At 42.3% G+C, this 27,689-nt stretch overlaps 1 protein-coding gene across 1 annotated transcript in view; it reads left to right on the top strand.

The window, feature by feature from the left end:
* LOC115559858 (E3 ubiquitin-protein ligase rnf213-alpha-like) overlaps window positions 1–27,689 on the top strand; it is a 41,118-nt gene that overhangs the window by 8,843 nt on the left and 4,586 nt on the right. Inside the window, 59 exon segments of the mRNA XM_030378996.1 lie at window positions 1,683–1,843; window positions 1,948–2,115; window positions 2,252–2,454; window positions 2,550–2,815; window positions 3,107–3,366; window positions 3,628–3,828; window positions 3,949–4,141; window positions 4,222–4,277; window positions 4,373–4,541; window positions 4,617–4,778; window positions 4,890–4,988; window positions 5,066–5,188; window positions 6,816–6,993; window positions 7,096–7,269; window positions 7,417–7,566; window positions 7,676–8,271; window positions 8,539–8,698; window positions 8,823–9,040; window positions 9,127–9,264; window positions 9,781–9,945; window positions 10,137–11,340; window positions 11,438–11,496; window positions 11,499–11,621; window positions 11,731–11,885; window positions 11,962–12,022; window positions 12,024–12,536; window positions 12,538–12,605; window positions 12,607–14,782; window positions 14,784–15,554; window positions 15,634–15,758; window positions 15,893–16,000; window positions 16,083–16,207; window positions 16,293–16,415; window positions 16,504–16,571; window positions 16,736–16,889; window positions 16,983–17,124; window positions 17,376–17,561; window positions 17,698–17,828; window positions 17,928–18,085; window positions 18,198–18,404; window positions 19,031–19,218; window positions 19,377–19,497; window positions 19,617–19,717; window positions 19,813–19,995; window positions 20,365–20,531; window positions 21,075–21,177; window positions 21,817–21,931; window positions 22,167–22,362; window positions 22,779–22,975; window positions 23,242–23,364; window positions 23,449–23,559; window positions 23,651–23,893; window positions 24,082–24,157; window positions 24,245–24,279; window positions 24,440–24,540; window positions 24,729–24,885; window positions 25,138–25,312; window positions 26,424–26,518; window positions 26,876–27,124. Of these exon segments, the coding sequence (XP_030234856.1) occupies window positions 1,683–1,843; window positions 1,948–2,115; window positions 2,252–2,454; window positions 2,550–2,815; window positions 3,107–3,366; window positions 3,628–3,828; window positions 3,949–4,141; window positions 4,222–4,277; window positions 4,373–4,541; window positions 4,617–4,778; window positions 4,890–4,988; window positions 5,066–5,188; window positions 6,816–6,993; window positions 7,096–7,269; window positions 7,417–7,566; window positions 7,676–8,271; window positions 8,539–8,698; window positions 8,823–9,040; window positions 9,127–9,264; window positions 9,781–9,945; window positions 10,137–11,340; window positions 11,438–11,496; window positions 11,499–11,621; window positions 11,731–11,885; window positions 11,962–12,022; window positions 12,024–12,536; window positions 12,538–12,605; window positions 12,607–14,782; window positions 14,784–15,554; window positions 15,634–15,758; window positions 15,893–16,000; window positions 16,083–16,207; window positions 16,293–16,415; window positions 16,504–16,571; window positions 16,736–16,889; window positions 16,983–17,124; window positions 17,376–17,561; window positions 17,698–17,828; window positions 17,928–18,085; window positions 18,198–18,404; window positions 19,031–19,218; window positions 19,377–19,497; window positions 19,617–19,717; window positions 19,813–19,995; window positions 20,365–20,531; window positions 21,075–21,177; window positions 21,817–21,931; window positions 22,167–22,362; window positions 22,779–22,975; window positions 23,242–23,364; window positions 23,449–23,559; window positions 23,651–23,893; window positions 24,082–24,157; window positions 24,245–24,279; window positions 24,440–24,540; window positions 24,729–24,885; window positions 25,138–25,312; window positions 26,424–26,518; window positions 26,876–27,124 (13,233 nt within the window).

Raw genomic sequence — 27,689 nt, 5'->3', positions numbered from 1 at the left:
CACGCATAGTGAAGTAATTTTTTCGTTTGGCAAGTAGCCGCTCATTATCGAAAATAAGCCCCTTCAGGTCGAAGCAAGACACCTACGTTTCTCGTCGGTGTCCGGTTCGCCCAGTCTGGGCTTAATGTCCCGATAATGAACGGCGTTCTATTATCCCTTACTTAACATCAGTATTAGCCTACTCTGTATGTGGAAGGGAAAATAGCTTAATTTGTAATTAGAATATTATTCTGCTGTATTTTCAGAGACCCCCACAGATATTTGAGTTTGCTGCTTTCATGGGAGCCAGTCCTCTCTCTATGGGAACTCAGCTCCCACTGGCTCCCACCTAACTCGAACCCTGGTGGTTAGCCTAATTGAATTCGTTTAAAAAGAGAAAACATTTTGACTTAAAGTAATGACTAAAAGTTGACTAACACGTATGGACTTTTGGTTGACTAAAACTAGACTAAAACTACAAAGGAAAACGATGATGACTAAAATGTGACAAAAACTAATAAGCATTTTCATCTAAAGACTAAGACTAAGACTAAATCTAAAATAGCTGAAAAAATTAACACTGATGGCACGACCACTGTTACTAATGTATTATTTATCTTTATGTTTTCTTTCCCTAATGCATAATATTTAATTTATTAATGTATTTTTTTTTTTTACACATTGGTTGTCAAGGCTGGGCCCTATTGTTATTTAGGCAGCCGCCTTAGCCAAACAGTGCTGGGGGAAACACAGATCCCTTTCTCCTCCATTTCGCAGTTCATGTACGAGTCAAAGCCAAAGTTCCTTTCCCCCAATTCCTTCTCAAACATGGCTGGGATAACCCCAACTACAGTCTCGTTGTGGAAATACCAGAGACTTCAGAGAACCAACGTGTTATGCGCCATAACACCTACAGCGGAACGGTTATCCAAATAACAAAGAAGTGTACAACACTTGCGTTACAGTGTGTGTAATCACACATACAAACACATGTGGCACTCGCACAGTCGTAGCTCATTGTCTCTCATTGGCGGACCAAATTCTCTGGGCGGGCAAGGCAGAAAAAGGGGAGGTAACTTGGCCCATTATGACGACATATGGGGCCACATTCCAAATCAGCACGCCTGAGCTTCCATTTTTTCAAAGGTGAGGAGGATACCTAGGGCTGGTTTTACACCGAACGCAAGGTTTAGCCACTGGGGGACGATAGGCAGGTTAGGGGAACTCATATTAATATTAGAAAACCTGATAAAGTGAGATTTTCATGCCATGGGACCTTTAAAGGTTATATCAGCGATGTTGGGTTTTGAAGCAAGATCCCAAACAAACAGCGAGCTCATTCCTCCCTTCCGTGTTTTGTGCATCCAGTAAAAACTATCATGAACGCAGCGCAAAACCCCACAACACCCAACGCTTGTCGGTGATTGGTTGGAATACTATGTATTTTGGTTTTGAGTGATTGGTACCACCATTTGTTTTTCTGTACGATCTCAGAGCATAGGCTGCATAGCATATGGGGCGGGCAGCTAGCGGATCGTTAGGAAAGATCAGAGGAATGTGATCAGCATCGCTAGGCTGAAACATAAATGAGGACTTTAAAGGACTTTAAAAAGTAACCGGCTTGTGTAAATGAGTGTTCGAACAATACTCTGTTGAATGCTGAGTGCATGCTACTAACTGGACCAATTGTGTATCTTATACAGCAACACACTGGTTCAAGCGTTGACACAGAGGCTAAGGTTGAAGGTTCAGGGACTAAGCTGTCAGCTGCTGAGGGAGGAGACGTACCAGAATGCCCTGAAAACATCGAAAAGACCGGAGACAATCAAGAATCTGAGGACCGCGTTGAACCTTCACCAAAAATGTGAACCAGAGTCATCAGTAGAAGAGAGTCTAAATTGCAAAACATAAATGGAAAATGTATCTCCTTGACCATTTTATTAACATTTTGTCTTTTTTACATTTTAGGATAAACAATGCAAACCCAACAGTTGCTGCAAGGGACAGGCTCACAATCTTCTTTCATGCGGTTTTGCCAAAGGAATTTGAACTTGAGAAGGCCGACCGAATATTTATCAGAGCTGGCAAACATCTTGGGACATGGAACGAGGACTTGGTTGAGGTTTTTACGACCAAGTAAGTACTTATGCTGTACTTTATTGCTCCTAAATCTATGATATGAAACTTTATTTATTGATATTCGTCATTGACTCAGAGTCTGTACCAAGCCTTAACGGATTCTTTTGTGTGCTATGTTTTTTTTTTATTACAGTGATCATGGGAAGTTTGGACATTTAGTTGGGGGAAAATTTGTGACCACAAAAAAAAACACCCTGGATAACAGCATACCATACAAATATGTTGTCTACAAGGCCAAAAAGAAAAAATATATATATGAATACATTTACAAATTAGATTCAGAGCATATAACAAATCGATGTTTGTTTGTGAAGTCCAAACTCCTCAATGAGGAAGGTAAGAGGTGCAACAATTCTTTGTTCATTCGTTACATTTTCATACGTGCATAAGTACATGTCCAATTAAACATGTGATATATTTTTATGTGAAAGGGGACTGGCATCAGTATGATGACATCGTCTATCTATCCAAGGATGGATACAAACACATAAATCAGAAGAATGTCGTCCGAGGCAGAGAGATTGCAGGAACCATCATGCTAGACACAATATTTGATCTCCTTCGGAATTGGACTGACATCAACTTGAAGAATTTCTTCATCCAATTGAAACAGTTCTTTGACATTTATGGAAACCCATTTGTGTATGAGGAGGACACATCGAAAAAGTGGAACTCTCTCAAATTTGGAGAGAAGGAAGTAAGGACTTTTCTTCATATATATATATACATATAAAAAAAATGCTAACATTGTTTGCAGTAAGGAATATTACTGAAATAATGATTTTATGATAAGCCAGATCAAAGAATATATCGAAGAATCGTAGCTTTCTGTAATGGTTGAATGTTAGCATGATAACTTTTGTGATTTGATTTTGTCCTAAACTAACGAGTAAGTCTAGACTGTTCAGCATCATGTATTTCTTATGTATGTGCTCAGTTGATTTTGGTATATTAACAATCAACCTATACATTTCTTTGAAATTCTCAGGTCCTGGTGTTGATGAAACAATTCATGCTCAAAAAAGTGATTCCTCAGTTGAATAGAGACAGAGATTGTGAGAGGAGTATCTTCATTGAAGATCCCATGAGAGCAGCAGTTATCATGCTGCATGTGTGCTTCCATTATGGTATCCAACTTGATGTGGAACTGCATAGACTCTGCCAAGCCCTGTGCTTTCCAAAGCTCACCAACGAAGAGTTTCTCCAGTATTGGAACAAATTTTCACTTTCTGTCTCATATCTCAAAGAGTAGGTAGTCTTCTTTGATAACTCAAACACCTTCAATCAAATAATATTGACCTTTTAAAACATACTATTTAGCTTAAAGGTAATGGAGGTAATTTTCTAAAAACGTAGGAGGAAGGATTTTTCTTGAACCTTTACCACATTTTGAAGATCAGTTTGTTATTAAGTCCTCATCGTTGTTGGCAATGTCCTGTATTAATATGCATTCAAGCTTTGATACTTCTGTTCAGGAACCTTGACTGCTCTTTGTTTTAATTTGTTCAGTCTGCCAAAGCTGCTGCTATCGCTGATCAATACAGTGAAACAGAAGGGACTACATTGGTGGATTTTGGTGCTTCCTCTTCTCCACCTCCTCCAGACTACCTCAAAACCTTTCCAGCCACCTCTCTCCAAGCCTGACCTATCTTGGAACGGTTTGGAAGGTATAGGATTGCACGGAAAATCCTGGAACAATCAGGATATACAGTAAGCTTGTTTAGCGAAAATATGTTTTGTTGATTTGCAATGGGTACCTTTCCACCTTTAATATTTTTTATGAATTAATTAATTTATTTTCTGATATGATATTTTGACCTGCTTTTTTAGGGATTTACAAGAACTGATGATTCTTAATAAACATTTGGTGGTGATTGACCCACTGACTGCCCGATCCTGGATGTGTCTGATGCCCATTGATCAACTGGTTAAGTGCAGCCTCATTACTAACATCCAACTGTTGGACATCCTTCATATATTTGACCAAAAGACTTCTCTCAACATCACCAACAGCAATTACAAGGTGAAGAAAGCAACACATTCATAGTTTAACATGTTACTGTGAAAAGTTGAATTGATTTAGATACTTTTTTTTCGCCACAGAATATATCCGACATTGTCTCGCATGTTCAACAGGGTCTTAAAAAGCACAAGTACAGGTGATGTACTTTAAAATAAACAATATCATGAATATACAGCTTGATAATTCTGAGATGCTAATTGGCAATCCACCTGTGTTTATTGTCATTGACAGTGCTTTTAGTGTAGCTTACGGCAGAGAATGTGTCGCAGCTGCGGTGCACTTGCTGGAGAAGATCTGCAAAGGAGTCAAACCTGCAGGGTTTGGTCGGACCTACACGGAAATTCCAGTGGCCTGCTTGAATCTCGTCGCACTGGTTGCAGACTTCCGAGACCAGAACCAGGTTTGTGTGATTCTCTCAGCTGGATGAACCAACTTCTAAGCTTCCAATTCTCATGAGTGTTGATCCTCTTAAAAGGTGTCTCAAGATGGGACAGATGATGAGCATTATGCAAAAGACCTTGAGATGTTATATCAAGCGATGTCCGTCATGAGAAAATGGATCAGTCAGACCTTCGAAAAGACGTCCATTTATACTTCCTACTCCATCCGAGGCAATAGTTCTGAAAGTGAAATTCAAGTGAGTGTCCCAGAAATATTTCAAGGGAGAGGTCTGCACTATTTATTGACATACAAAATATTAAGATTCTGTATTTCTGTTATATTTTGCTGTTTATTCATTCCTTTACAGATTTGGGAAAATGTAATCTCGCTCAATTTAAAAAATGGAGATTTTACAAAGGAATGGAAAACGATAATGACAATGGATTTGGAGGGCACCTTACAGAAGGTGTGTACAGCATTTTTTGAAAATACATATATTTTCAGGGGGAAATTCAAAATGTTAACATGTTTGCGTGGCTTTAGGTATCTCCATTGGCTCAAATTGAATTCTACTGCTCAAAGAATGAAAAACATCGTCATTCTCATCCAAATGTTGCTGCTGTTATTGAGAAGTGTGCTCTAGAGGCGGTCACCTCATTGTGCAAGGTATGCATATTTAAAGAAATAATATTTTTTTCATTTTATCGTCGGTGTAGAATTAATACATCTGGATCATCTTAATATATCATTAGCTATGTTTTATGTGGAATCACAAGGTCATCAGACAAGGTAGAACACAGTGCTATCGTATTAGAAAAAAAAAAAAAAGTATAATGTATATATATAATTTTATATGTGTGTGTGTGTGTGTGTGTGTGTGTGTGTGTGTGTATAGATGTAGGTAGGTAGGTATATATATGTATTTGTGTGTGTATATATATATATATCTAGAGCTGTCATTTTCTCGCTCTCGTGCCCTCTCTCGTGCGCTCTCGTGCTCTCTCTCGTTCTCTCTCTCATGCTCTCTCTCTCGCTCTCATGCTCTCTCTCGCTCTCGTGCTCTCTCTCTCTCTCGCGCTCTCTCTCTCTTGTGCTCTCTCTTGTGCTCTCTATATATTAAAGGTGTAGTTCGGAATTTTGGACATAGGGCCTGATTCCCAAGTGAGCTTTGGTATTCTTTATCATTGGAGACAGTTTTCAACACATTTCATTCAGTCCTTCTAGTTGCAGAGTTCGCTCGTGCTAGGCTAGCGCACGTCAACGGGCAATGCTAGCCTGCTATTAAAAACAGTGTTACCCACTCCACAGTACACCCGAGGTAAATCAATTATAACGACAGACTATAAATGTAAATGTCTGTTTATAGAATAATGTTAGAAATAAAACCAACCTTGCATCGCATTGCATTTTGAGGGAATTGCTGGGTCACAGCAGCAGTGTTATATTCCTGGTAGTAGGCTACGGCAGCAGCGGACTGATACCTAGGTTACCGGCTCTAGTTTGTTTACCTGCCGCTGTCATTGCTACAAACGTAGAGTACAGTGAACGAAGGAATTCTATTAGCGTATTCAATTAACAAGATATGGCCACGTTTGGAGGACTTAGCGATGCATCTGCTTTTGAAGACGATTATGAGGAATTTGTTGTATCCAACGAACCGTACATGTACGAGCCGGTGTTTTGATGTCCAAGCCAGCAGCAACAAGCCACAGTTGAGTCCTTTCCGGATCTCACACTGGAAATTGGTGGAAACTTTGTCGTGCCCATCTGTAGCGTATATTTCTACAATTTCTAAAAGCACACTGAACCACCATGTTGCCTAGTCGTTCAATTGCGCTTATGTCCCACGCTTCTCTGTTTACGTTCTTCTGTCGTGATTCGGTTACAAAACTAACCAGCGCTTAGTAAAATTCCGCTTCTGCTGAGAAAGTAGTCACTCGATGATTCATGCGATGTAAGGTTAGTTTTATTTCTAACATTATTCTATCAACACAGACATTTCAATCTATAGTCTGGCGTTATAATTGATTTACCTCGGGTGTACTATGGAGTGGGTAAGACTGTTTTTAATAGCAGGCTAGCATTGCGCGTTGCCGTGCGCTAGCCTAGCACGAGCGAACTCTGCAACTAGAAGGACTGAAGGAAATATGTTGAAAACTGTCTCCAGTGATAAAGAATACCAATGCTCACTTGGGAATCAGGCCCTATGTCCAAAATTCCGAACTACCCCTTTAATAACTATAGTTATATAGTAAATGCATGTCATTTTGTTTCCATCTTTTTTAATAAACAGACAAAGCAGGAGGGGAATCTTTTTGCAAAGTTTAAACTCAACCGGAAGTTTGGAAAACTCATTTCAGCCATCATTCAGAAGTCATGGCCAAACAACACTCAAGAAATTGATCAGAATGAGGAAGTTTTTCGACACATCCTCTCTTGGACGGCTGCCGGAGATGTATTCAAACTACTTGGTAAACAAGACAAACAATGTACAGTTTACTCAAATTTGTTTGAGTGGCAGTGGTCGAAATAGGACATTAAGAGCAATTTGGAGTAATATATATTTTTTTCAGGTGCAAATGAGGAGCCAATTGAGGATCTCTCAGATGAGGCTAAAAACCTAATTGCGATCGCAAGATCCTCCTTCACAGTTATCACGGATCAGCTGGTCAATGGAAACATTAAGATCAACCTGCTCAAGTTCATCTTGGGAAGACGCGAAGCCTTTCTAGAATTGCTGAAAATCGGTAATTGGTTTTATAATACAAAAGGAAATCTGTGTAATTTATTGATTTCACATTGAGCATTATTAAAAAGCATAGCCAGTGATACTTTTTCAAGAATATTAAGGTTTTAAAGACGACAATGGTAAAACGGTCTTATGCAATTTACAGATCTCGCCGAAGATCCTCAGTATCAGGACGAGGGAAGAATGCGCATTATGTTGAAGCATAGAGAGGCTGAAATGGGAGCTGTGCACAACGAAAAGGATCTTGTCGATGTTGTTGTGAAAATGAGCCACAAACTGAAAGAGCATATGACGGGTATGTGTGTAACTTGGATTTAATATTTATTATATTTATCTACCCCTAATTCACTTTAACCCCACAAACATTATTGTTGTATAACATTATTGTTTAATCCCAATAACAGTTAATCTCGGTACCTTGGAAAAAAGTCAACAGATCACCATTGAGACCATGAACCTCAATAGTTTCATGGAGGTTCACAAATTCGGCCAACAGTCTCCCCCATTTCCTATTGCGGTAACGTACTACAAACTTAAAGACATCAGAGAAATGGCTGTGGTCCTGAACACCTACAGAAACAGCTACTTATTCAAAGGTTGCTGGGAAAAACAGGCAAGACTATATGTAGACCCTGAGAAAACTGGTGTTGCTGATAAAATGGCCACACCGATCATGATACGTGATGACATATTCAAGCCCTGTTATGATGAGTACCAAAACATATACCGTTGCCTGATGGATGGCAGCATAAAGCTTGGGAAAGTTGACACACTCCTCAAAGATTACACTGGAAAGTACAACGAACTTGAGAAGGACTTTGACATAATGTGCAGAGTGGACCCTTCAAATGACAAACAGTGGATCAAGCAGAGGGCTCTGCAGATTCAGCAGTACCACGAACTTCATCTTGCCGTGGAATCGGCTCAAGCTATCATGCTTGTCAAGGAGACACTGGGTCTTCAAGGTGACTTCAGTATTCTGCAGACATTGCTGGGAGTTGTAAGTCAACGTCATCTGACCTCAAACCCTTTCTCTTAAAGATAATACAAGCCAACAATCTTTGGCTTGTATTATTATTTTTTCAATGTATTGATATTGAGCATGCATTAACCATTTAGTAATGAATCAAAAGTACAATAAAAATAATGAAAAATAACAATAATATATTTTGCAATATTAATAATAATAAATACATGATAGTCATCAGCATTATCAACAAATTGTATTAGACTCCATTTCATTAAGTTTTAAACTATTTTGTTCTAGACAAATGAAGACTTTAAAGAAGAACCCCTCAACCGAATTGACGATAACTTAAATCAGGCCAAGATGGTTCTTGTGGACATCAATTCCTTACGCAGAAACTGTCTACAACAGTTGGGTCACAAGAGACCATTTGTCAATTGGGTAAAAGAAGCCCTAAAAGGTAATATTTGTTGCTGATCACTCATATTGATATTGAGAGTGTATTCCAGTGTTCTAATATTCATGAGTATTGATCAAGAAAACCCTTGCATTTCTGATGAAACAAACGTCTTTATTATTTTTAGACATTAATGAGCTGAAGGTATTTGTTGACCTGGCCTCCATTTATGCTGGCGAGAATGCCTTGGATGTGGATCGCGTTGCTTTCTTTCACGATGCAGTCCTTGGCTACTCACCAATGCTGTACGACCTCAAGAAGGACTCAGGGTTTCAAACCTTCAAGGATGTGCTGAATAAACTCTGGAGAGCTCTGGAAAATGACAGTGACTTGCCTACGAAACTGGTAGGATAACATAATCCCCACTATATGTTGGATTTCCATATTTTATATATGTACAAAACCTTAAAGCATGGTGTTTTGTGTTTCAGGTTGACACTGCACGCAATCTGCAATGGCTTAAGACAGTGAAGGAGAATCATGGCTCAGTGGAACGCTCCTCGCTTTCTTTAGCATCCTCTATCAACACCAGGGGCACCTATGTGATCAGTGCACGTAATGTAGAGAGGGTAAATAACTGATTGCTACTGTAGTTAATGCTGATCTTAATGCAGCCTTATCATTTGTCTGCCATGTTTATAATGCTGTTAATAATAAAACATATTATTTAACAGTATGTAATACTACCAGAAATTAATGTTTAGGAACAAAATCACTGGTAGCATAACTAACAGCAGACTTAAATATTTGAAAAAAAGACGTTAAAGGTCCCATGGCATGCTACTTTATGCATGTTCTCCGACGTCTCTGGTCCTTCCACTTCCACAACGTCTGAAGTAGACTGAACCGCTACATGGAGGAGAAAGGGATGGTCACCAGCGATTGTCTCCCGCCGGAGCCCCGCTGCCTGCTGACGAGGCAACACCGCCTCGGAAGCATGTAGTGTGCCTCGCGGGCAGAAACACAGATCCCTTTCTCCTCCATGTCACGGTTCATGTACTTCAGGGAGTCAAAGCCAAAGTTCCTTTCCCCCAATTCCTTCTCCACCATGGCTGAGATAACACCCACTACTGCTTCTTTTGCAGTTGAGCCTTGACACAGCCTTAAAGCTGCAAATTCCAGAGCAGCACGGAAAGGAAGAGGATCTGCGCTGGTACACGCTTGAAGACCTACAGGAGCTCCAGAACAAACTCATGCTCATGTCTGGGAAAGGAGACCAGAGTCAGCATGAGGTGGACCACTTTGCAGAGGCAGGTCTATATGTGTTTGGCTTTCATCGCTTTGCACAAGTGTTCGCACAGAATGATGCAATACATTTTTTATCAAATGAATGTAGTAAAAAAGGGCATGTCTATAAGTACTAATAATTATTATTACTACTACTACTCCCATCTCTCCTACTACTACTACTAAATGTCTTCATTTGTATTTATCTTCTCAGGTTTTTGCCAATGTTCAAAGACTAGCTGAGGCTTTCATTGCTTTGTACACAGCTGGGAACCCTCTATTCAGAAGCTGGGAAGTGAAAATCATTTGCAGCTTAAGCAATGAACGGTCAAGTATCCTTATTGACTTCAAACTTGACGAAGTGGCTGATGTCATTGTCGTGGATGGAAAAATTGACATTCAGCTTCCCGAGTTGTGCAATAAAATTGAGAACTGCCTCAATTATTGGAAGGACTTTGTGGACAAACAAAGATCCAAACATTACTACCTAAACTATTACACAGCAGAACAGATTGTATATCTGTGCAGTAAGCTATCTCCGCAAAATGTGGCTGATTTGGAGGTTGAGGTTTTAATGATGCTCTCTTTTGTCAAGCCATATTGTACAGCAACAGATTTAAGAGAGGCCTGGCATGAAATGGTCACCAATCAAGAAGAAACAATCCAAGCCATTGAATTTCACACTTTTGTTGAAGTGCCGGAGCATTTGATAGGGGATTCTTCAATCACAGGGGACTCAGATTGTTCCCGAAAATTTGATTTACTCTGGAATAGTTACATGAAGGACATGAATAGTTTTCTTCCACATATTCTCGATATAAATGGCCTCGGTAAATTATTGGAAAAACTGGCCGACAAGCAAAGTAAAGGGAATTCATTCATAACAAGAGGAATGCCGAAATGCCTGACTGCTGGGAATCCCAACCTCATTGTCTGCTCACAGGAAGCGGTCTTCAACACTTGCATCTCCATTTACATGAGCGATGAAAATGAGGCATTGCCCACATATGACGAAGTCCTACTATGCAACTCTTCAACATCTTATGAACAAGTGGAGCTGTTCTTGAGACGCTGTCTCACCCCTGGCTACAGCGGACGAAAGATCTACACTCTGCTCTACGGTGACCGTCTGACCTACGACGTGAGCTCCAAAGTCGAGGGATTCTTCCAGCGAATGAAAAAGCAAAGGAGAGAAGATTACAGACTCGTCATGGTCTGCAGTTCCGAGCGTGAACATGCATATATTCCCTCAGCCTTCAGTAAATATCGCTTGCAAATGGTCCCTCAGGAGCCTACAGCCAGGATTCAGAGTTACCTGAGCAGACACTATAGTGTCCCCGCAGATGAGTGCAGCGCCGCAGCTGTGTTCAGAGACCGACTCTCTGTTGGAGTTGTGTCATCGGAAAGAGCTGGCGTGGGTGAGTACCCGTGTCTACGTGTTTAGGTTTTTGGACGTGTTACGTCCAAAAACTTTAGCAGACACTTTATTGAAGAGCATCCTTTCTTTCACTTCAGGTAAATCCCTCTATGTGAAGAGACTACATGGGAAACTGAAAGCGATCGAGCGAAAGGCCATCAGTGGTTAAAATGCATTCGCTTGATTGAGCCAAAGGTGGACGAGAATGCCATCCTTCAGTCTCTGCTGGAAAGCACCAAGAAAGAAGACTTGACAATTTTCCATTTAGATGTCACGGCATCGGTAAGTAGCCTTTTGTTTGAAAATGTATCAACTTTAATTTAATGTATTAAACATAATTATTTTTTTGCGTTTATTTTTCTAATCTTTAACTTGTACGGTCTTCACAAAGGTCCAGAAAGGCCTTCACGACTTTCTATTTAAATTGCTGATCCTTCGTTATCTGATGGACTCTGAGGGAATGATGTGGAAATGTTGCAACAAGCAGTTGTATCTCATTGAAATCTTGAAATCACCATTTCCCTTAAATGTTTCACGTCAGGTAAGGTTTTGAAAAGTGCTACACATATCTTTCTGTATTGTTATGTAAGTCTCACGTTTGTATTTTGTTTTTCATGTATAGAGCCAAACTATGAACAGCTTCGTTCATAGATTGGTTTCCAAACATCTTCTGCCGACCACCTACAAGAAGTGTTGATGCTAGAGATGGAGAAGAAACGAGGTCCTGCCCCCTTCAACCCTGACCAGCCACTGATGGATGATGAAGAATTCAGGAGTGAAGCCTTCCAAAGGCCATACCAATACCTCACACAATTCCATAACCGCAGAGATCTTGACACCTTCAAATACAATGCTGTTGAAGGGTCCCATGTAGAGTGTCTTCAAATGCTCCTCATGTACTGTGGCATCATGGACCCCTCATGGGCAGAGATCAGAAACTTTGCCTGGTTCCTCAACCTCCAGCTAAAAGACTGTGAGACATCTGTTTTTTGCAACGTTAATTTAGTTGGTGACACTCTAAGAGGATTCAAGAGCTTTGTTGTTGACTTCATGATTCTAATGGCAAAAGACTTTGCCACACCGTCACTCAGCATTTCTGACCAGAGTCCTGGAAGACTTCAGTTTGACCTGAGTGGCCTGCGTGATGAGGATTTGGCCCCTTTTCTGATCAGGAAGCGGTGGGAGTCAGAACCACACCCCATACATCTTCTTCAATGGTGACCATGTCTCCATGACCTTCATTGGCTTCCATCTTCAGCTAATGGAATAAATCTTTGGATGCCATTGACCCCTCTTCAAAGAGGATAATAAGAAAAGACATCATGACCAAGAGCTGTTTGACGTCCCTAACGTTGCAGGGAGTTCCGTTCAACATCAACTTTGAACAACTACCAAGAGGGGAAAAAATTGAGAGTATCTGCCATGTCCTTGGAATCCAGCGGCCCCATGATCCTGACAAAACATATGAGCTCACAACTGACAACATCCTCAAGATTTTGGCAATCCACATGCGATTTAGGTGTGGCATCCCTGTCATTATTATGGGTGAGACAGGTTGCGGTAAGACCAGGCTCATCAAATACCTATGTGAATTGCAAAGAGGTGAGGTGGCTACCGAGAACATGAAACTGGTCAAAGTCCATGGAGGAACAAGTTCAGATATAATCTACACCAAAGTCCGAGAAGCTGAAGCGATATCTTCGAAAAACAAAGAAAACTTTGGTTTTGATTCTGTCCTGTTCTTTGACGAGGCAAACACAACGGAGGCTATCGGCAGCATCAAGGAGATCATTTGTGACCATACCGTGAAAGGGGAAAGTTTGAGACTCAACTGTGGATTGCAAATAATAGCAGCATGCAACCCTTATCGAAAACACACAGAGGAAATGATTACAAAGCTAGAGTCTGCTGGCCTTGGTTATCGAGTCCGAGCTGAGGAGACAGATGAAAAGCTTGGTTCCATCCCTCTCCGCCAATTAGTTTACAGAGTTCAGGCCTTGCCACCAAGTATGATTCCTCTGGTATGGGATTTTGGACAACTGAATGATAACACTGAGGAAATGTACATTCAACAGATTGTGCAGAGAGTAGTTGGACTCAAAGCAATCAATGGAGAATACATCAAGATCATCACAGATGTCCTTGCAGCTTCTCAGAGATATATGCGAAAAAGAAAAGATGAGTGCAGCTTCGTCAGTCTGAGGGATGTGGAGCGCTGTATGCAAGCCTTCATGTGGTTTTTTGAGAACCACGTCATGTTCTTCACAGAACTTGAAGAGTTTGAGAAAAAACAGCGGGGTCTTACGAAGGAAGTACACCAGAGAGAAAGAAAGGTTCGAGACCCTGTGCTCTGGTCTCTGATCATGGCTGCAGGGGTCTGCTACCATGCCTGCTTGGAAAACAAAGACGAATACAGACAGGAATTCTGTAAAAAAAATGAATGCACCCCATTGAGAGTAATGCAGGAAATCTCATTTATGCAGGATCTACTTTTAAGTGGGGTGCCTATGGGTGAAAACAATTGCAAAAACAGTGCACTCAAAGAGAATGTCTTCATGATGGTCCTATGCATTGAACTTAGGATTCCCTTATTTTTGGTTGGTAAACCTGGAAGTTCAAAATCTCTCTCTAAAACTCTTGTGGCAGATGCAATGCAAGGCCAAGCAGCTCACAGTGAGCTCTTCAAAAAGTTTAAACAAATCCATTTGGTGTCTTTCCAGTGTAGCCCCCATTCAACCCCAGAGGGCATCATTAAGACATTCAAGCAATGTGGTCGTTTTCAAGTAGGCAAGAACCTAGATGAGTACATTTCTGTTGTGGTATTGGATGAAATTGGGTTGGCCGAAGACTCTCCTAAAATGCCGCTTAAAACACTTCATCCTTTACTAGAAGAAGGATGCATTGATGATGAACCACTGCCTCACAAGAGAGTTGGCTTCATCGGCATCTCCAACTGGGCTCTAGACCCTGCAAAGATGAACAGAGGCATCTTTGTCTCCCGAGGTGACCCTGATGAGAAAGAGCTCATTGAGAGTGCAAAAGGCATATGCTCATCTGATGCAATACTTTTGGAGGAAGTCAGAGATCTCTTCAAGCCCTTTGCTTTGGCCTACTTGGATGTCTGCCAAAAACAAGGAAAGGGCTTCTTTGGTCTTCGTGACTACTACAGCTTGGTGAAGATGATTTTTGCAATAACCAAAGGTACTGGAAAGAAGCCCAGTGAGCAGAAAATTGTTGAGGCAGTGTTGAGAAACTTCAGTGGAAAAGACAATGACGTACTCACTGTTTTCACTGCTAAGCTTAACATGACACCCAATCTTGACAGCATTGATGTGAATGACCTTGTGAGGCAAAACATTTTGGCTAGTGGACAGGAGGTAGAGTGCAGATACTTGTTGGTTCTCACTAAGAATTATGCTGCCCTGCAGATCTTGCAGCAAACTTTTTTTTTCAGAAAACAAACAGCCTGAAATAATATTTGGCTCCAGCTTTCCAAAAGATCAAGAGTACACCCAAATATGTCGCAACATCAACCGAGTGAAGATCTGCATGGAAACGGGGCACACTGTTATCCTCCTGAACTTGCAGAACCTTTACGAAAGTCTCTATGATGCTCTTAACCAGTACTACGTCTACCTCGGAGGGCAAAAATATGTAGACCTTGGACTTGGAACCCACCGTGTCAAATGCAGGGTGCATAATGACTTCAGACTCATCGTCATCGAGGAAAAGGAGGTTGTCTACAAGCAGTTCCCAATACCACTCATCAACCGGCTGGAGAAGCACTACCTGGACATCCACACTGTCCTCAAGAAGGAGCAGAAGAGTACTGTGAAGAAGTTGGAAACATGGGTGGAGCAGTTTGTTTCTCTCAACAAACACACCGTGGGCCCTCAGGGGTACAAATACCAAGCACCAGATGTCTTCATTGGCTACCATTCGGACACATGTGCTTCAGTGATTCTTCAAGTGATTGAAAAGAGCAGGCAGGAACTGGAAACCTCTGAAGCAGACATACTGCGAGCATCTACACTGGTGCTGCTAAACTGTGCCACACCTGACTCAATTGTGCGTCTGGATTGCACAATGCTCCCCAAAGTTGAAAGTGAACGATTGTCACGAGTCTACTTTGAAGAGCAGAATACCAGTTGTTTGGCTGACTTCATCATTGCTCACATGAAGCAGGATACCCATTGGCATGCCTCCTTCACTGAGGTAATATACAAATTGAAATATTTATTATAATGCAAACTCATCTATGTACATTTCTGCTAATTCCAAGTGATATTTGCAGGTAACTACTTTCTCCAGGCTCCTTACAGCCCCAGACTTGGAACAACTGGAGCAGTTACCTCATACTGTGGAGCTGCTATCCTTGCAGCAGTTTGAAACAGAGCAGTCTTTCCTCAAGAAGATCAGGTTTGCATGGATTTTCACTTCAGCCTTCAATCTTTTACATTTCTTTGGGGGGTGATCTTGTGACTATCTGATCTTCATGCTTTCTGAAGATTTTGTTCTGATTGTATGATCTGTATAATGTGTTGTCACTATAGGCTTTTCTTCACAACTCAAAATGAAGGAAACAATGATTCTGGCAACAAGATCCTCATTATCCAAAGTGATTTTGAATCTCACAGTGCACATCTTGTTGCATCTGCAAAGTAGGTTGAGTCTATATTTCTTCATTATTATTATTTTAACTATCAAAACTTTGGACTAAGGGATTTTGCTGTTCATCGCCAGGTATTCATCCCTGAATGAAATTACCAAGATCAAAAAAAATACTGTGGAGAACAATATATTTGTCTACTTTATCACCAAACTGCCAAGGATGGAAGGAGGGACTTCTTACGTTGGCTTTTATGGAGGTGAGGGGGTAACGAAACGTTACACATGATTTATTATCATACCATTTAAAATACACCCTAGTTTGAGCTGTTTCATTCTTCAAAGGGCCATGGAAATCGGTTCATATCGATGACCTGCGGAAATCCAAGGATATCGCTTCAGATATCAAGGCTTTGCGTAACCTGACAATCAGTGAACTGTTTGATGAAAACAGAACACAGTCCAAAGGTAAACATGTGTGATACTTACCTTTACCTTTTGCGATTTAGCATTTTTTTTTTTTCAATATTGCATGACATGTTTTGATTCTTCACAGCTATGGAGCATGATGACATGGAGTATTCTGATGCATCACAGAACATCACAGAGGTTCAAAACCAAGTTGTAAGTAATCTTCTCTACAAATGTATTCAGGGGCATGGCCAAATGACCAACAATATTGCAGACCCCTTATTCCCTGTGGTTTATTCCCATCCCCAACATGTGACCTTTTACTTTAAACTTCTGATTTTCTCTTACCGGACTTCTGTCCTAACTACCTGCTGTAGGGATGGGACTTCGTCCTGGACACCACAGCTCTGCTACGTAGCTGTGTGCAGAGTGCAGTGGGCATGCTAAGGGACCAAGTGGAGAATGGCTACCGCAGTACTAAAAGAGTGGAAATCTTACTGACCCTTCTCAACGACAACGAAGACTTCAGAGGTTGTCCCAACTCTGCGCCCTCTTCAGATTCAGATTATACTTGCAGACTTCTGTGGTAACACTGACCTATAATCCTTTCGATGGATTTTTCAGGCAAATTTCTTCGGATTGTGAAGAGGCGCCTTCAATCCTTATTGTTGACCCAGAATTGCAACCCTCATTTGTTGATCAAAAGCAACTGGGTGATAAAGGAGTCCTCAAATATTGATGCCATACAGGAAGGAGGAACATTCAGGTAAGTCAAGCTTATTTGTGTGTCCTTTATCATTTGATTTCACTTAATGGTCCTGAAGTCCCAGATTCATTTGGAATTACCAAATGAATGGTACCTTCGTGGATTGTGAAGGTACCACTTCACAATCCACACATTCTGGTTTTGTACAGTGAATGAACAATGTATAATGGTATGCACTATACAGTTCAAATGGAACCAAGGCGATAATGCCTGCTTTTAAGACAACCGTTCTCCCCTCTTGGGCTTTACAGGCACACACTATGGAAGCGTGTCCAGGCGGTTGTCATTCCTTACCTAGCCCAGCTGATCTCCATCATCGACCGAGATCAAAATCTGGACATTCTGGTCGACTGCAATGAGCCCCTCAAGACGTTGTGGCTTGACATCTTTGGCAAAGAGAAGCTTTTGGACGTGCCATCGCTGACAATTGATCTCAGGTAGGTTGTCCCAGTCATGCATCATGGTTTGCAATTTATTATGATCTATATATTTTTTTAACATATCTTTGTATTTTAAGGGATAAAATTGTGTATCTATGGATACAGTTTGCATATCATGCTCTCTCTGTCACAGCTCTGCAGCAAGAACCATCCTCGTGCAAAACTGCTTTGCTGTAGACAAGAACATCAGCTGCAGCATGCCCTTCAGTTGGAGGCTAAGGGACTACCTAGAGGAGCTCTGGGTTTATGCTCTCCAGCATGAAGGTAACATCATGCAGCACACAAATACTCTATGTTAATTGTTGAGGCAGACAGGTCGGTCTCCTCAAGCCAATCCTGACTTACCTTGGTCTTTGTTGACAGGCCAAACGCAGAGTCAGTTTGATGAGTTATTTTGGAAGACTCACTTTGGCCAATCCATCGCAAAAGCAAGCCTGGAGATGCAGTCAGACTTTTTCCAGAGATACCTACAGGACTTTATCTCCATGACAATGAATGTTAGATCCCAGGAAAACCTTCAGGTTGTCGTTTGGTTTATCGAAAATCCCTTTCCATGGCTACGTTTAAGATTCCTTTGAGGTTGCTTGAAGTGCTTCAGGTATTTATAATCTCTTTTACTGTCCACTGATTTAGCTCCTTTGCAGCGCATTAAACTGCTGTGTAAATGAGATGCAGTCGCGGACAATGGAGACGCATAAGGAGGGTACCTCTCTTCCCTGGGTCCATGCTGCCTACTACGAGTTTAAGAACCGACTGCAGAACTTCGCCAGAATGATCAACCTTGAGCCTAGGATTACCCAGGTCCTCCTGAACAAGCATGCTCAGGAAAGGGAAGAGCTGGTACGTCTCATCTACTTACCTTCTTTTACTTGGAAGAAGATTTCAAAGTCAAAGTGTCAAAGTGTGTTTATTGTTGCATGTACCAAAATGCTTCAGCACAGCAAAATTCTTACGACTTGGCAAGCATCATTCATCTACGCAGTAGACATCATACATATAACAGAAATAACATAAAACTCTATAACACTATGACAATAAAACATATAAAATGAAAGTGAAGTGAATTGTATGAGTGGGGGAGCAGGGAGTAGGTGGAGGTGGCAACTGTTCAGAGGTTCAGTGTTTCTGATTCAGAAGCTTACAGCCAGGGGGAAAAAGCTATTTGTGAGTCTGGTAGTCCGTGTTCGGATGCTCCGGTAGCGTCTACCAGACGGCAGCAATGAGAACAGTCCATAGCCTGGGTGGCTGTTGTCCTTTAGAATCTTTTTTGCTTTCCTCAGGCATCTACTGTTGTAGATGCCTTGCACGGAGGGGAGATGGCTGCCGGTGATACGCTCTGCTGTCTTCACCACCCTCCATTTGCCCTTACATATGCCCTCAAAGCACGATTTGGTTCCATGCTTGTGATATATGGGCCCTTATGGACTTCTGGATGTTGGTTTGATTAGTTTCTTCCCCACTCCAAGGTTCTTGATATCTATGCTGCCATCGCCTGTGTTGAGTTTCTGGAATCCACGCAACTGGAAACTGACGGCCAGAGGCAAGCCTGGCTTAGGCAGGTGAAAAAGCTCCATGTTCCCATTGAGTTGATATGCTCTCACGGCAGCGTGATGCACTATGGAGACAAGAGCAAGACAATGGTCTGCATTGTTCAGTAAGTGACTTTATGCTGTCTTTTAGGATGCATATGTGCTCTTTTAGGCTAGGAATATGGACTGTAATGCAGGTTCACTGTTATATTTATTTGAATAGTAATACTTAACATTGATGGATGTTATTGTTCTTTGTCCTTCATTATGTTGTTTTGTTTAGGACCGGGTGGAACCGCATTTTTACCATGTCGCTGTTTGTGGAGCACTTGTTGCTGGGAGATGAGGAGGCCGAGATGAATCTGAATCCTTTGGTCCTGGAACACATGAGAATTCTTGGGCAGGTTAGTGTCGACTGAACATTCAGACATTCCTTTTGACTCCTTTCTAACAAGACCACTTCATGCAATAGCCATTTGGATTCCCATCTGGTAACATACATTGTCATCGTTCCTCTTCCAAGACCCTGAAGAAGAATTCAGATCTCAAAAAGCAGCAGGCATTTGAGGAGGTGATTGTTGTACTCAAAGCCTGTAAAGATAAAGTGGTACAAAGTAACTTCAGGTATGGACTCATCTTGTACTTTCTTGGACTGTATTGTCTAGTCTCGTATTGTTCTAGGACTTTGGATCTGATACACTTCCTGTCTGCTCTCTCAGGTTTGGCCTCCAGCTATGCCCTGTGTGTAAGGTGGACCCTCAAGATCCCCTCAGCCTGCCGTGTGACCACATCTACTGTTCGACCTGCATCAAACAGTGGCTGGTACCTGGTCAGATGTACTGTCCTTTGTGCATGCAGGCAGTTCCTGAGAACTTCTCCACAACGTCTTCTGAGGAAATAAGGTACGAACATGTTTAGAAGACACATAAGGGCTTCACCTACCGCAAATGTTGGACATTGATTTCCTCTATCTGTGAACTCTTAAAGGTGACATATTATACCACCAGGTGTGAGGGTGAATAGCCGTTACAAGCCGTTTTGAAAATCGGCCACTTCTTACTTCAGAAAGTGGGTATTTCCACCTAGATGTGTGCTGGATAGATGAGCAACGTACAGTCCACTGGGTAGGCTGGTAGATTGTTCTATACAGTACACATCTAGGTGGACGGCTTGTAACGGCTAATCACACTCACACCTGGTGGTATTATATGTCCCCTGTAACAATTCTTAATACTATAACTAAACTACTCTGTCATTATTCTCCTTTTAAGGATTCAATTCAATCAACATGCAAAGTTCCGGACGCAGTGCAATGCTTTCTTCATAGACCTGGTTTCCACCATGTGTTTTAAGGACAACACCCCACCCTGTTCGTCCATCATCCACTATCTGCTGTCACTGGTCATGTTGGAGGCGGATCCCCTCCCTATATTCAGAGGTAACCCAGGGCAAGCTGTGACTCATCTAAGCTGTTGAAGGCAGGGTACTCTAGTGCCGAGTTGTTCCTGCGTTCTTCCTTAAATTTGTCTTCCAGATTTGCACTGTGAAGCACTTTGCTCACTTCTTAAGGGGGATGGACTCTATACGCTTACCATATTAGGGCCCCGATGTATTCTCAATTGGAATTGTGATTGATTGTTTAGGAAATCTTAGGAAGTAATTTATTACAATATTAAAAAAGTATATTCCCCACACATTTACGATCTAGGCTACTGTAACTCTGATTCTGAGTAACTGTGGTTAAGGGAATATAAAATATAATTTTCTTGACTGGCTTAGGGTGACACCCAGCCATTAGTTTTGAGTTCAATTCCCCATGACCATGGTCTACCTGTAGACATCTTTGAGCAAGATGCCTAACCCCTACCTGCCCCTGAGAGTCACTCTGGATAATGCAATCGCTGTAGGTGTTTGAGAAGATCCTGCACCACCTCTTATATTCATTTCTCATTTATTGACTTGATGATGTCCTTTTGCCCAGGGGATCGACACATTTTGACCAAGGTCCTCTCACCGTTTGACGAGTCTGTGGACAAAAACCCAGTGGTGCGTTCCTTTGTGCTCAAACTGCTGCTCAAGTTCAGGTGAGTCGAGGAGGAGGAGTCCTAAAAAGGAAACGATTTTTTGGTGAAGTCTTGTGTATTGTGGCCGACCGTCCAGACGGATCCGGATACTATCCAGGTCCCAGGGTGAAAAGGGAAAAACGGCCCTATGCTTTTTCGTGTTAGGATTCGTGTGGACGCCTGATACGCAAACATTGACGTCATCGCCCCCCCATTAGCTTGGCAACATTATAGTTCTGTCAAATTTTGTTTTGTTTGATTTTGTTTGTATTCTTTTTGTAGCTTTAAATATAGCTCCTTGGCAAATTTAGTTACTAACTGTACATTAAAAAGTATTTTCTGCTCAATCTACAAGGTTTGACAACTGCCTTCTCCTCCTCGACTGTATGTTTGTATACAGCGCGCAGGCTTGATGCATGCCCCGCCTCGTCTTCTTCTTTTTTTCGTGGAGAACCAGCGCCACACAGTGTCCTTAAAAATGTACTACAGCGTTTCCACATCTTTACGGAGAAATTTCTGAAGGAAAACGGAGGAAAAAAATCATTTTCGACCGTGTAGACGGGGCCCTAGTCTGTTTGCGTCTTTGAGAAAAGGGCCAATCTGATTAGTTTCAATATTTTTTTATATAATCCAAAGCATCTTTTAACTTTTGTTCTATAGCTTTGAGGATGTGAAAGGCTATCTGCAGCAGCATCTGACAGAAGTGGAACAAAGCATCATCTTGGAAAAGACTGATAAAACCGAACTGTACTCCATGTACATTAACTGCCTGGAGGTATGGATGAGGGCATGCATATTCTTTTTCACCTTCGTTGTTATTTTTGCTGTATGCTGTTCAATCAATACATATATTTTGCTTGTTTGTATGCTTTTCAATCAATATTTGTTTTGATTTTAAAATGTACTGATTCGCTGTACAATAGGATTTCCACATACATTGCGATAGGAGCCTATTTGGAGCCTATATTTAAGTATCGCTAAGTTTCTTTCCCCCGATTTTGTTCCTTTAGGACTCCATGTTTGAGCGGAGGCAGTTCAGTTGCGTTGCCGAGCAACAGGCCTACCTGCAGGACGAGAGGGTCTTTCTGTCCAGCTGCACACGTGCAGCATGCCCAGACAGCGCTACTGTAGAGTATCTGCAGCAGGTGGCCAGGGTGCGCATGGGCCTGGACATGGCCGCCACTCTGCTGGTACAACAAATGGAAGGTGTGTGATCGCCATGCCTACATAGATTCCTTCTTGATCTGACTGTATCTGTCTTAGGAGTTCTCGGATAAAAAATATTCATGTTACAGCCGCAATTGTATTCTGACTTTGTATTTTTCTTTTCTTACGCCTGCGTTTGTGTGTTAACATTATTGCATCAGTGGATTAACTTAAATATCAAAACAGCATAATCTTGCACACACTTTTCTCTGCTGTTATTCCATAATTTGCCACACCACCTTTCTTAGCGCAGTGAAATTGGCCCCCAAATGTTCTGAATCAAGAATAGATTGTTGAATCGAATTCTGAACAAGAGAATCAAAATTGAATCTAATCTTGAGATACCAAAAGATTCACACCCCTAATCCTTCTCATGTATTATGCTGGCGTTTCCTCTTCAATGTTTTGCACATGAGGAGCCCAAAGTGAAGGCCAGGCCTCAATCAAAGACTTTTTGGCCACTGTGATGGCGCTGTGTAGTCAGAGCAACAACGACTGGTTCCGCGTCTACCTGATCCGCAAGATCGGCAAAGAACACGGCGTGGAGTTTGTCCAGAGTCTCCTCAAAGTGGAGGGTGTGCACTGGGTCTTCCCTAAAGAAGTTCTTCAAAAGGTACTGCTCTCTGACCTCCGCCCATGTTCAGTATTTTTTCTTCTGTGTAACAAAAAAAAGTATTAATATTATTAGTGATATTATCCAAGCCAGATATTTTTTTAAAACAAATCAAGATTTTACTTTACATTTTCTCCTCCTATAAAGTTCCTAATCAGAAGAATCCATCCCATTTGTCAGAATGTAATTGCAGTTTACCTTGGAAATGCATTATAATAATGGAAGTATGATGCACTCTGAATGCCATCTCACGTTGTCTCTTGAAGAGTGAAGAAGGCAGCCCCATTGATCATTTCCTCGTGTGCGGAGAGGACTACAAGACCATTCGAGATGCTCTGGATACGGTGCTGATAGAGGGCAAAGTGGATGTGCTGGATAAAGCGTACGAGGTAACCAAGCATCGCTGAAGCTGTGACTCCCCTCATGTCAACTACTATGCTCTCTGGAAACATTTCTTGTCTCTCTCTTTTTAGACGTGCAAGTGCTTGCCACAAAAAAAGGCGGTGTATCTTCTGTTGGCCCTCTTCAGAGAAGTCACCTCTCTCTACGGAAATGCCAACGGTATTCACCATCCCAAACCCGAGGTACGTCATTGCATCACGAACGTATGCAATGCCCTCCTTGCTTCTTCTTTGCTTGTGTTTCTGTGTCTCATTGTACACATTTCCCGTCCAGCAATGCCGAGTCTTGGTGACGCACATCGATGCTTGCGGACTCCTGGTTACCGCAGAGTCAAAGGACTTTGCGAAGGCCTTGGTGGCCAACCGTCTGGGGGCCTTGGCCGTTGTACCCGGGGCCCCCGGAGGGCACTCTGTGGTGCTGGAGCTGACGGTCCACATGGCTTCGGTCCTGCTCTGCGCCAACCAGCGGATCCTCATTCCCCTTCAGAACCTGGCCCTGTCAACGGGGAACATGCGAGTGAGTGCATTAGCTAGCTTCTATTTAGAGGCATCTTGCTAATCCGTGTGCATCAAAGAAACAATTTAAATGATAATAATATAATATATACATTTTATTTTTGTGTATCGTATTTAGTATTGATTTATGTATTCAAATATGAACTTATATGAACTCATCTTTGTGTTAATGTCTTTGTCTTGGTGCAGCAAGCCTTCTTGCCCACCATGCCAGAGGACATGTTGTTTGTAGCTCAACAGGCCATGGGACGGGTGTCGTGGTACTGTAAGTCAAAGACGTGAGCTTCACATTCTCATATGTAAATGGGTGTCAGTTAAAAACTTAATTCCGTTTTCTCCCCTCTCCCAACAGATTGTCCAAATAAGCACCCCTGCGCCATCGGAGAGGTGTGTACAGCTCAGACTTGTTTGTTTCTAACCACACAGCCAATATTGCACCTCTGTTTAGATTTTGTTCTCAGATCCCTCCAAGCAGCAGGAAACTGCTAAGCTTAACAACTCTCTGGGTCTTTTCGGCTGCTCATAATTGCTTTTGCTACTTCTATAGTGTGGTCGACCCTGGGTAAAAAGCAATTGTCCTGACTGTGGCGCTGAAATCGGAGGGACCAACCACATACCTGTGGCTGGTTTCACGGAAGATGTAGTGCAGTAAGTGCAGCGTACTCCTGATTTATTTATTTATTTTTATATATATCTATATATCTATATATATACACCTTTCGGTGGTCTAACAATACCTGCATGCATTCTTAGCATGGGCGTTCTTTCGGGAAATCTCACATATGTACAATAGACTACTTAACAGTTTATTTGGGGCTTCCTGTGCCTTCCCCCAGGGGCGACCGCACACAGAGGGGCCACGTCCTCGGAGACCCGGAGCGCAGGGACAACCCGGACACCCTGGACACCAAGAACATGTCCCCAGGGCCCTTCACCCTGATGCGCATGCTCACCCACATGGCCATGCTTTACGGAGCCATCATCAACCAACAGGTACTGTAGCTGGAGGTCCCACCTCCAACCACATGCAGGGGTTCAAACACAGGCCTGTGGGATCAGAAAGATGCTACTTCATGTGCACGGTCCCATTGGACACGGAGGTTGACGTTATTTTAAGGTATAAAAACAACAATGCAGTTATGACTTACAGTATTATGTTCCTTGCAGTGACTGACTTATGAAGGTGGCTCCTATTGTGTTGCTGGTTTGTCAAAATCGATCAAAAACACCTCTGTCTGTTTGCAGCTCGTCGCTCAGATCATCAGACCTCCGGTGGCTGATCCAGGAGCCTTCCTGCTGGCCCACCTGCTGAAGGACATGGAGCATCTGACCAAGTCTCTGGGGAAGGGGACGGACGACACCATCCACACGGTTCACCTGTTGCTCTGCAGCCTGCTGGAGCCCCACCGGCCTCAACGAGGTAAGGATGGCACTAGGAGGTGGACCTTTTGTTACATTTGAGGAACTTGTATTAGTACAGTGTCCCCTGTGAAACAGTGCCTTCTCTTGGGAATCACCAGTTAATGCAGTTGCTTTTCTTCTTCAATTCAGTGCAGGTAATCAAATTACCTTTGTTTGGGGATGTCCTAAGTTCTGATATGTTAACCGTTTATTGTACCACATACATTTAACATGTTTGACCTGTAGAGACCAGTCTCTGTCTGTCTATGATAAATTTGTTCTGAACAAATTACACAAAACGCTAAGGGCCCTATTTTAACGGTCTGAAACGCAAGTGAGAAGCGCCAAACGCAAGTAGCTTTGTGGACGGCTCTATGGCGATTTTGCTATTTTACCGGCGGAAAAATGACTCTTGCGCCCGGCGCATATCTAAAAAGGGTTGGTCTGAAGTAGCCTAATTACCCGTAGGCGTGGTTTGGGTGGTTTTTCTTTTACACATACACACACGCACGGCCCGATTCATTCATTCTTTTTAACACTCACTCTGAGTAAAACAATGTTGTCTCACGATCAAATATTCATCAATCCTAAAAGTTATGGGCTTGTACACGATGTCTGTGTCAAGAAAATATGTGTTTGCTGTACGGTGTTTGCAGATGCATTGATTTAAAAGTACAACTTGTTACCGCTGTATCAGCTGTTCTTTCCCCAATAATTTACCAAGAATGTGTGGCTAGTGAGATGAGAGAAGCAAAGTGCATGCGCGAGGTGCACTAGCAACATTATCCATGCGCCCTTAAAATAGCATCTGAAAAACGTGCCACTGACTTTAAACCAGGTATTTCCTGGTTTGTGGCAGAATTGTTTTCTGAAACTGCAAAATAGCACCAGGGAACATTTGCGGCAGAAGACGCCTCCTCCTTTCGCCGAACCGCCCCTTGGGGCGCAAGATCATTCCCTAATTTACCGACGCGTGGCGGTGGAGGGAAAAGAACGCTCTGCGCCAGTTGCAAACTAGCAACGACGCATGCGTCAGTGTAGAAAGTAAATTGTGCTGGATGCAAGATAGGGCCCTAAGTCTGTTCTACCTTAGATGAGCGTTTGTTGAAACTTCTGACTTCTCCCCCCAGGGCCTGATCCGTATGACGACCATCTCTCCACCAAAGACCACAGGGACGGCTGGGAGAAGTCAGCCAGCAACACCATCATCATACCTCAACTGAAGGTATGTTACTATCTCACTATCTAGTCGTTTGGCAGAAGCTGTTATCCAGTACATTTCTTTCAGCTACACCTCAGCTACCTACTCCTGAAGGAGGATATGAGTTGTTGATTTTTTTAAATTTTTCGAAGACAAAAGGGATTGACAAAGGCGGACGTAGTTGAGTAGAAGGACATCTGATATTACTATTTACAAACCCGAGTCGCTACCTACTCCTGAAGGAGTAGGTAGCGATTCGGCGTCTTGCTCAAGGATGCCTGCAGGTAGACTTCCGACTTTGGAACCCTTTAGACGGGGAGTTCTGTGCTTTTCAAAGAGTCCTATGGGTGTGTGTGTGTGTGTCCACTTGCGTTCCTGCAGCACCTGGACAGACGGCTGAAGGAGGCCAACGACCTGGTCCGTGCCGACGCCCGGGTGTCCCGTGACCCCGTCTTCAGGCTTATGTTCTGTGACCCGCATCTCTTCCTGGCCTCCCTGCCCCTGTCCCTGATCCACGGCCAGGCGGTGTGGAGCTGCAGGAAGGAGCTCTCCCTGCAGGGCCTCACGCACATCGTGGAGCAGCACGACGGCAAAGACTCGCTGCCCCTGCTCTGGAGGTTCCTCCAGAGGGTGAGGAGTCCTGTGGAGATGTTAACGTTAACACTAACTATTGTCATGTGGAGATGTGTGCGTTAACACTTACTGTCATGTGAAGAGGTTAACATGAACACTAACTAACTACTTAGATTATGTTAACTTGAACTAACTATATGTCCTGCGGAGATGTGAACACTAACTTGAACTAAACTTCTTCACGCACAATGGCTGGAACACAGGACTGAATGTGCTCGGAATTGGTTTTGTTTCCTTCTAGTAATATAAAAATGTTTTTGTGAGATAACAAAAAGGATTGGCTTTAGCTCTACATTTTAAAACTGATGAATTGGGTCAAATATGTTTGTAGGTACATTTTCAAGGAGAATCTTTAAACAATTATTATTGTTACTGCAATATGATTGTCAATAAAAAATTATAATGATGATGTTTATTGGCAATCGTAATGCAATCGTCATGTTAAGATGTTAGGAAATGGATGCCACTGACCTACTACTATTGACCTTTTGGCCAACATTACCAATAAGCATGCCTGTCACACCAACACTTGTAATGGTGTGCTCTGGTATTCACAAAACCT

The sequence above is a fragment of the Gadus morhua genome, chromosome 2 (assembly GCF_902167405.1).
Source record: "Gadus morhua chromosome 2, gadMor3.0, whole genome shotgun sequence".
Taxonomy (NCBI): Eukaryota; Metazoa; Chordata; class Actinopteri; order Gadiformes; family Gadidae; genus Gadus; species Gadus morhua.
Note: the sequence above shows the minus strand (reverse complement) of the source record. Positions and strands in the feature narration are given on the sequence as shown.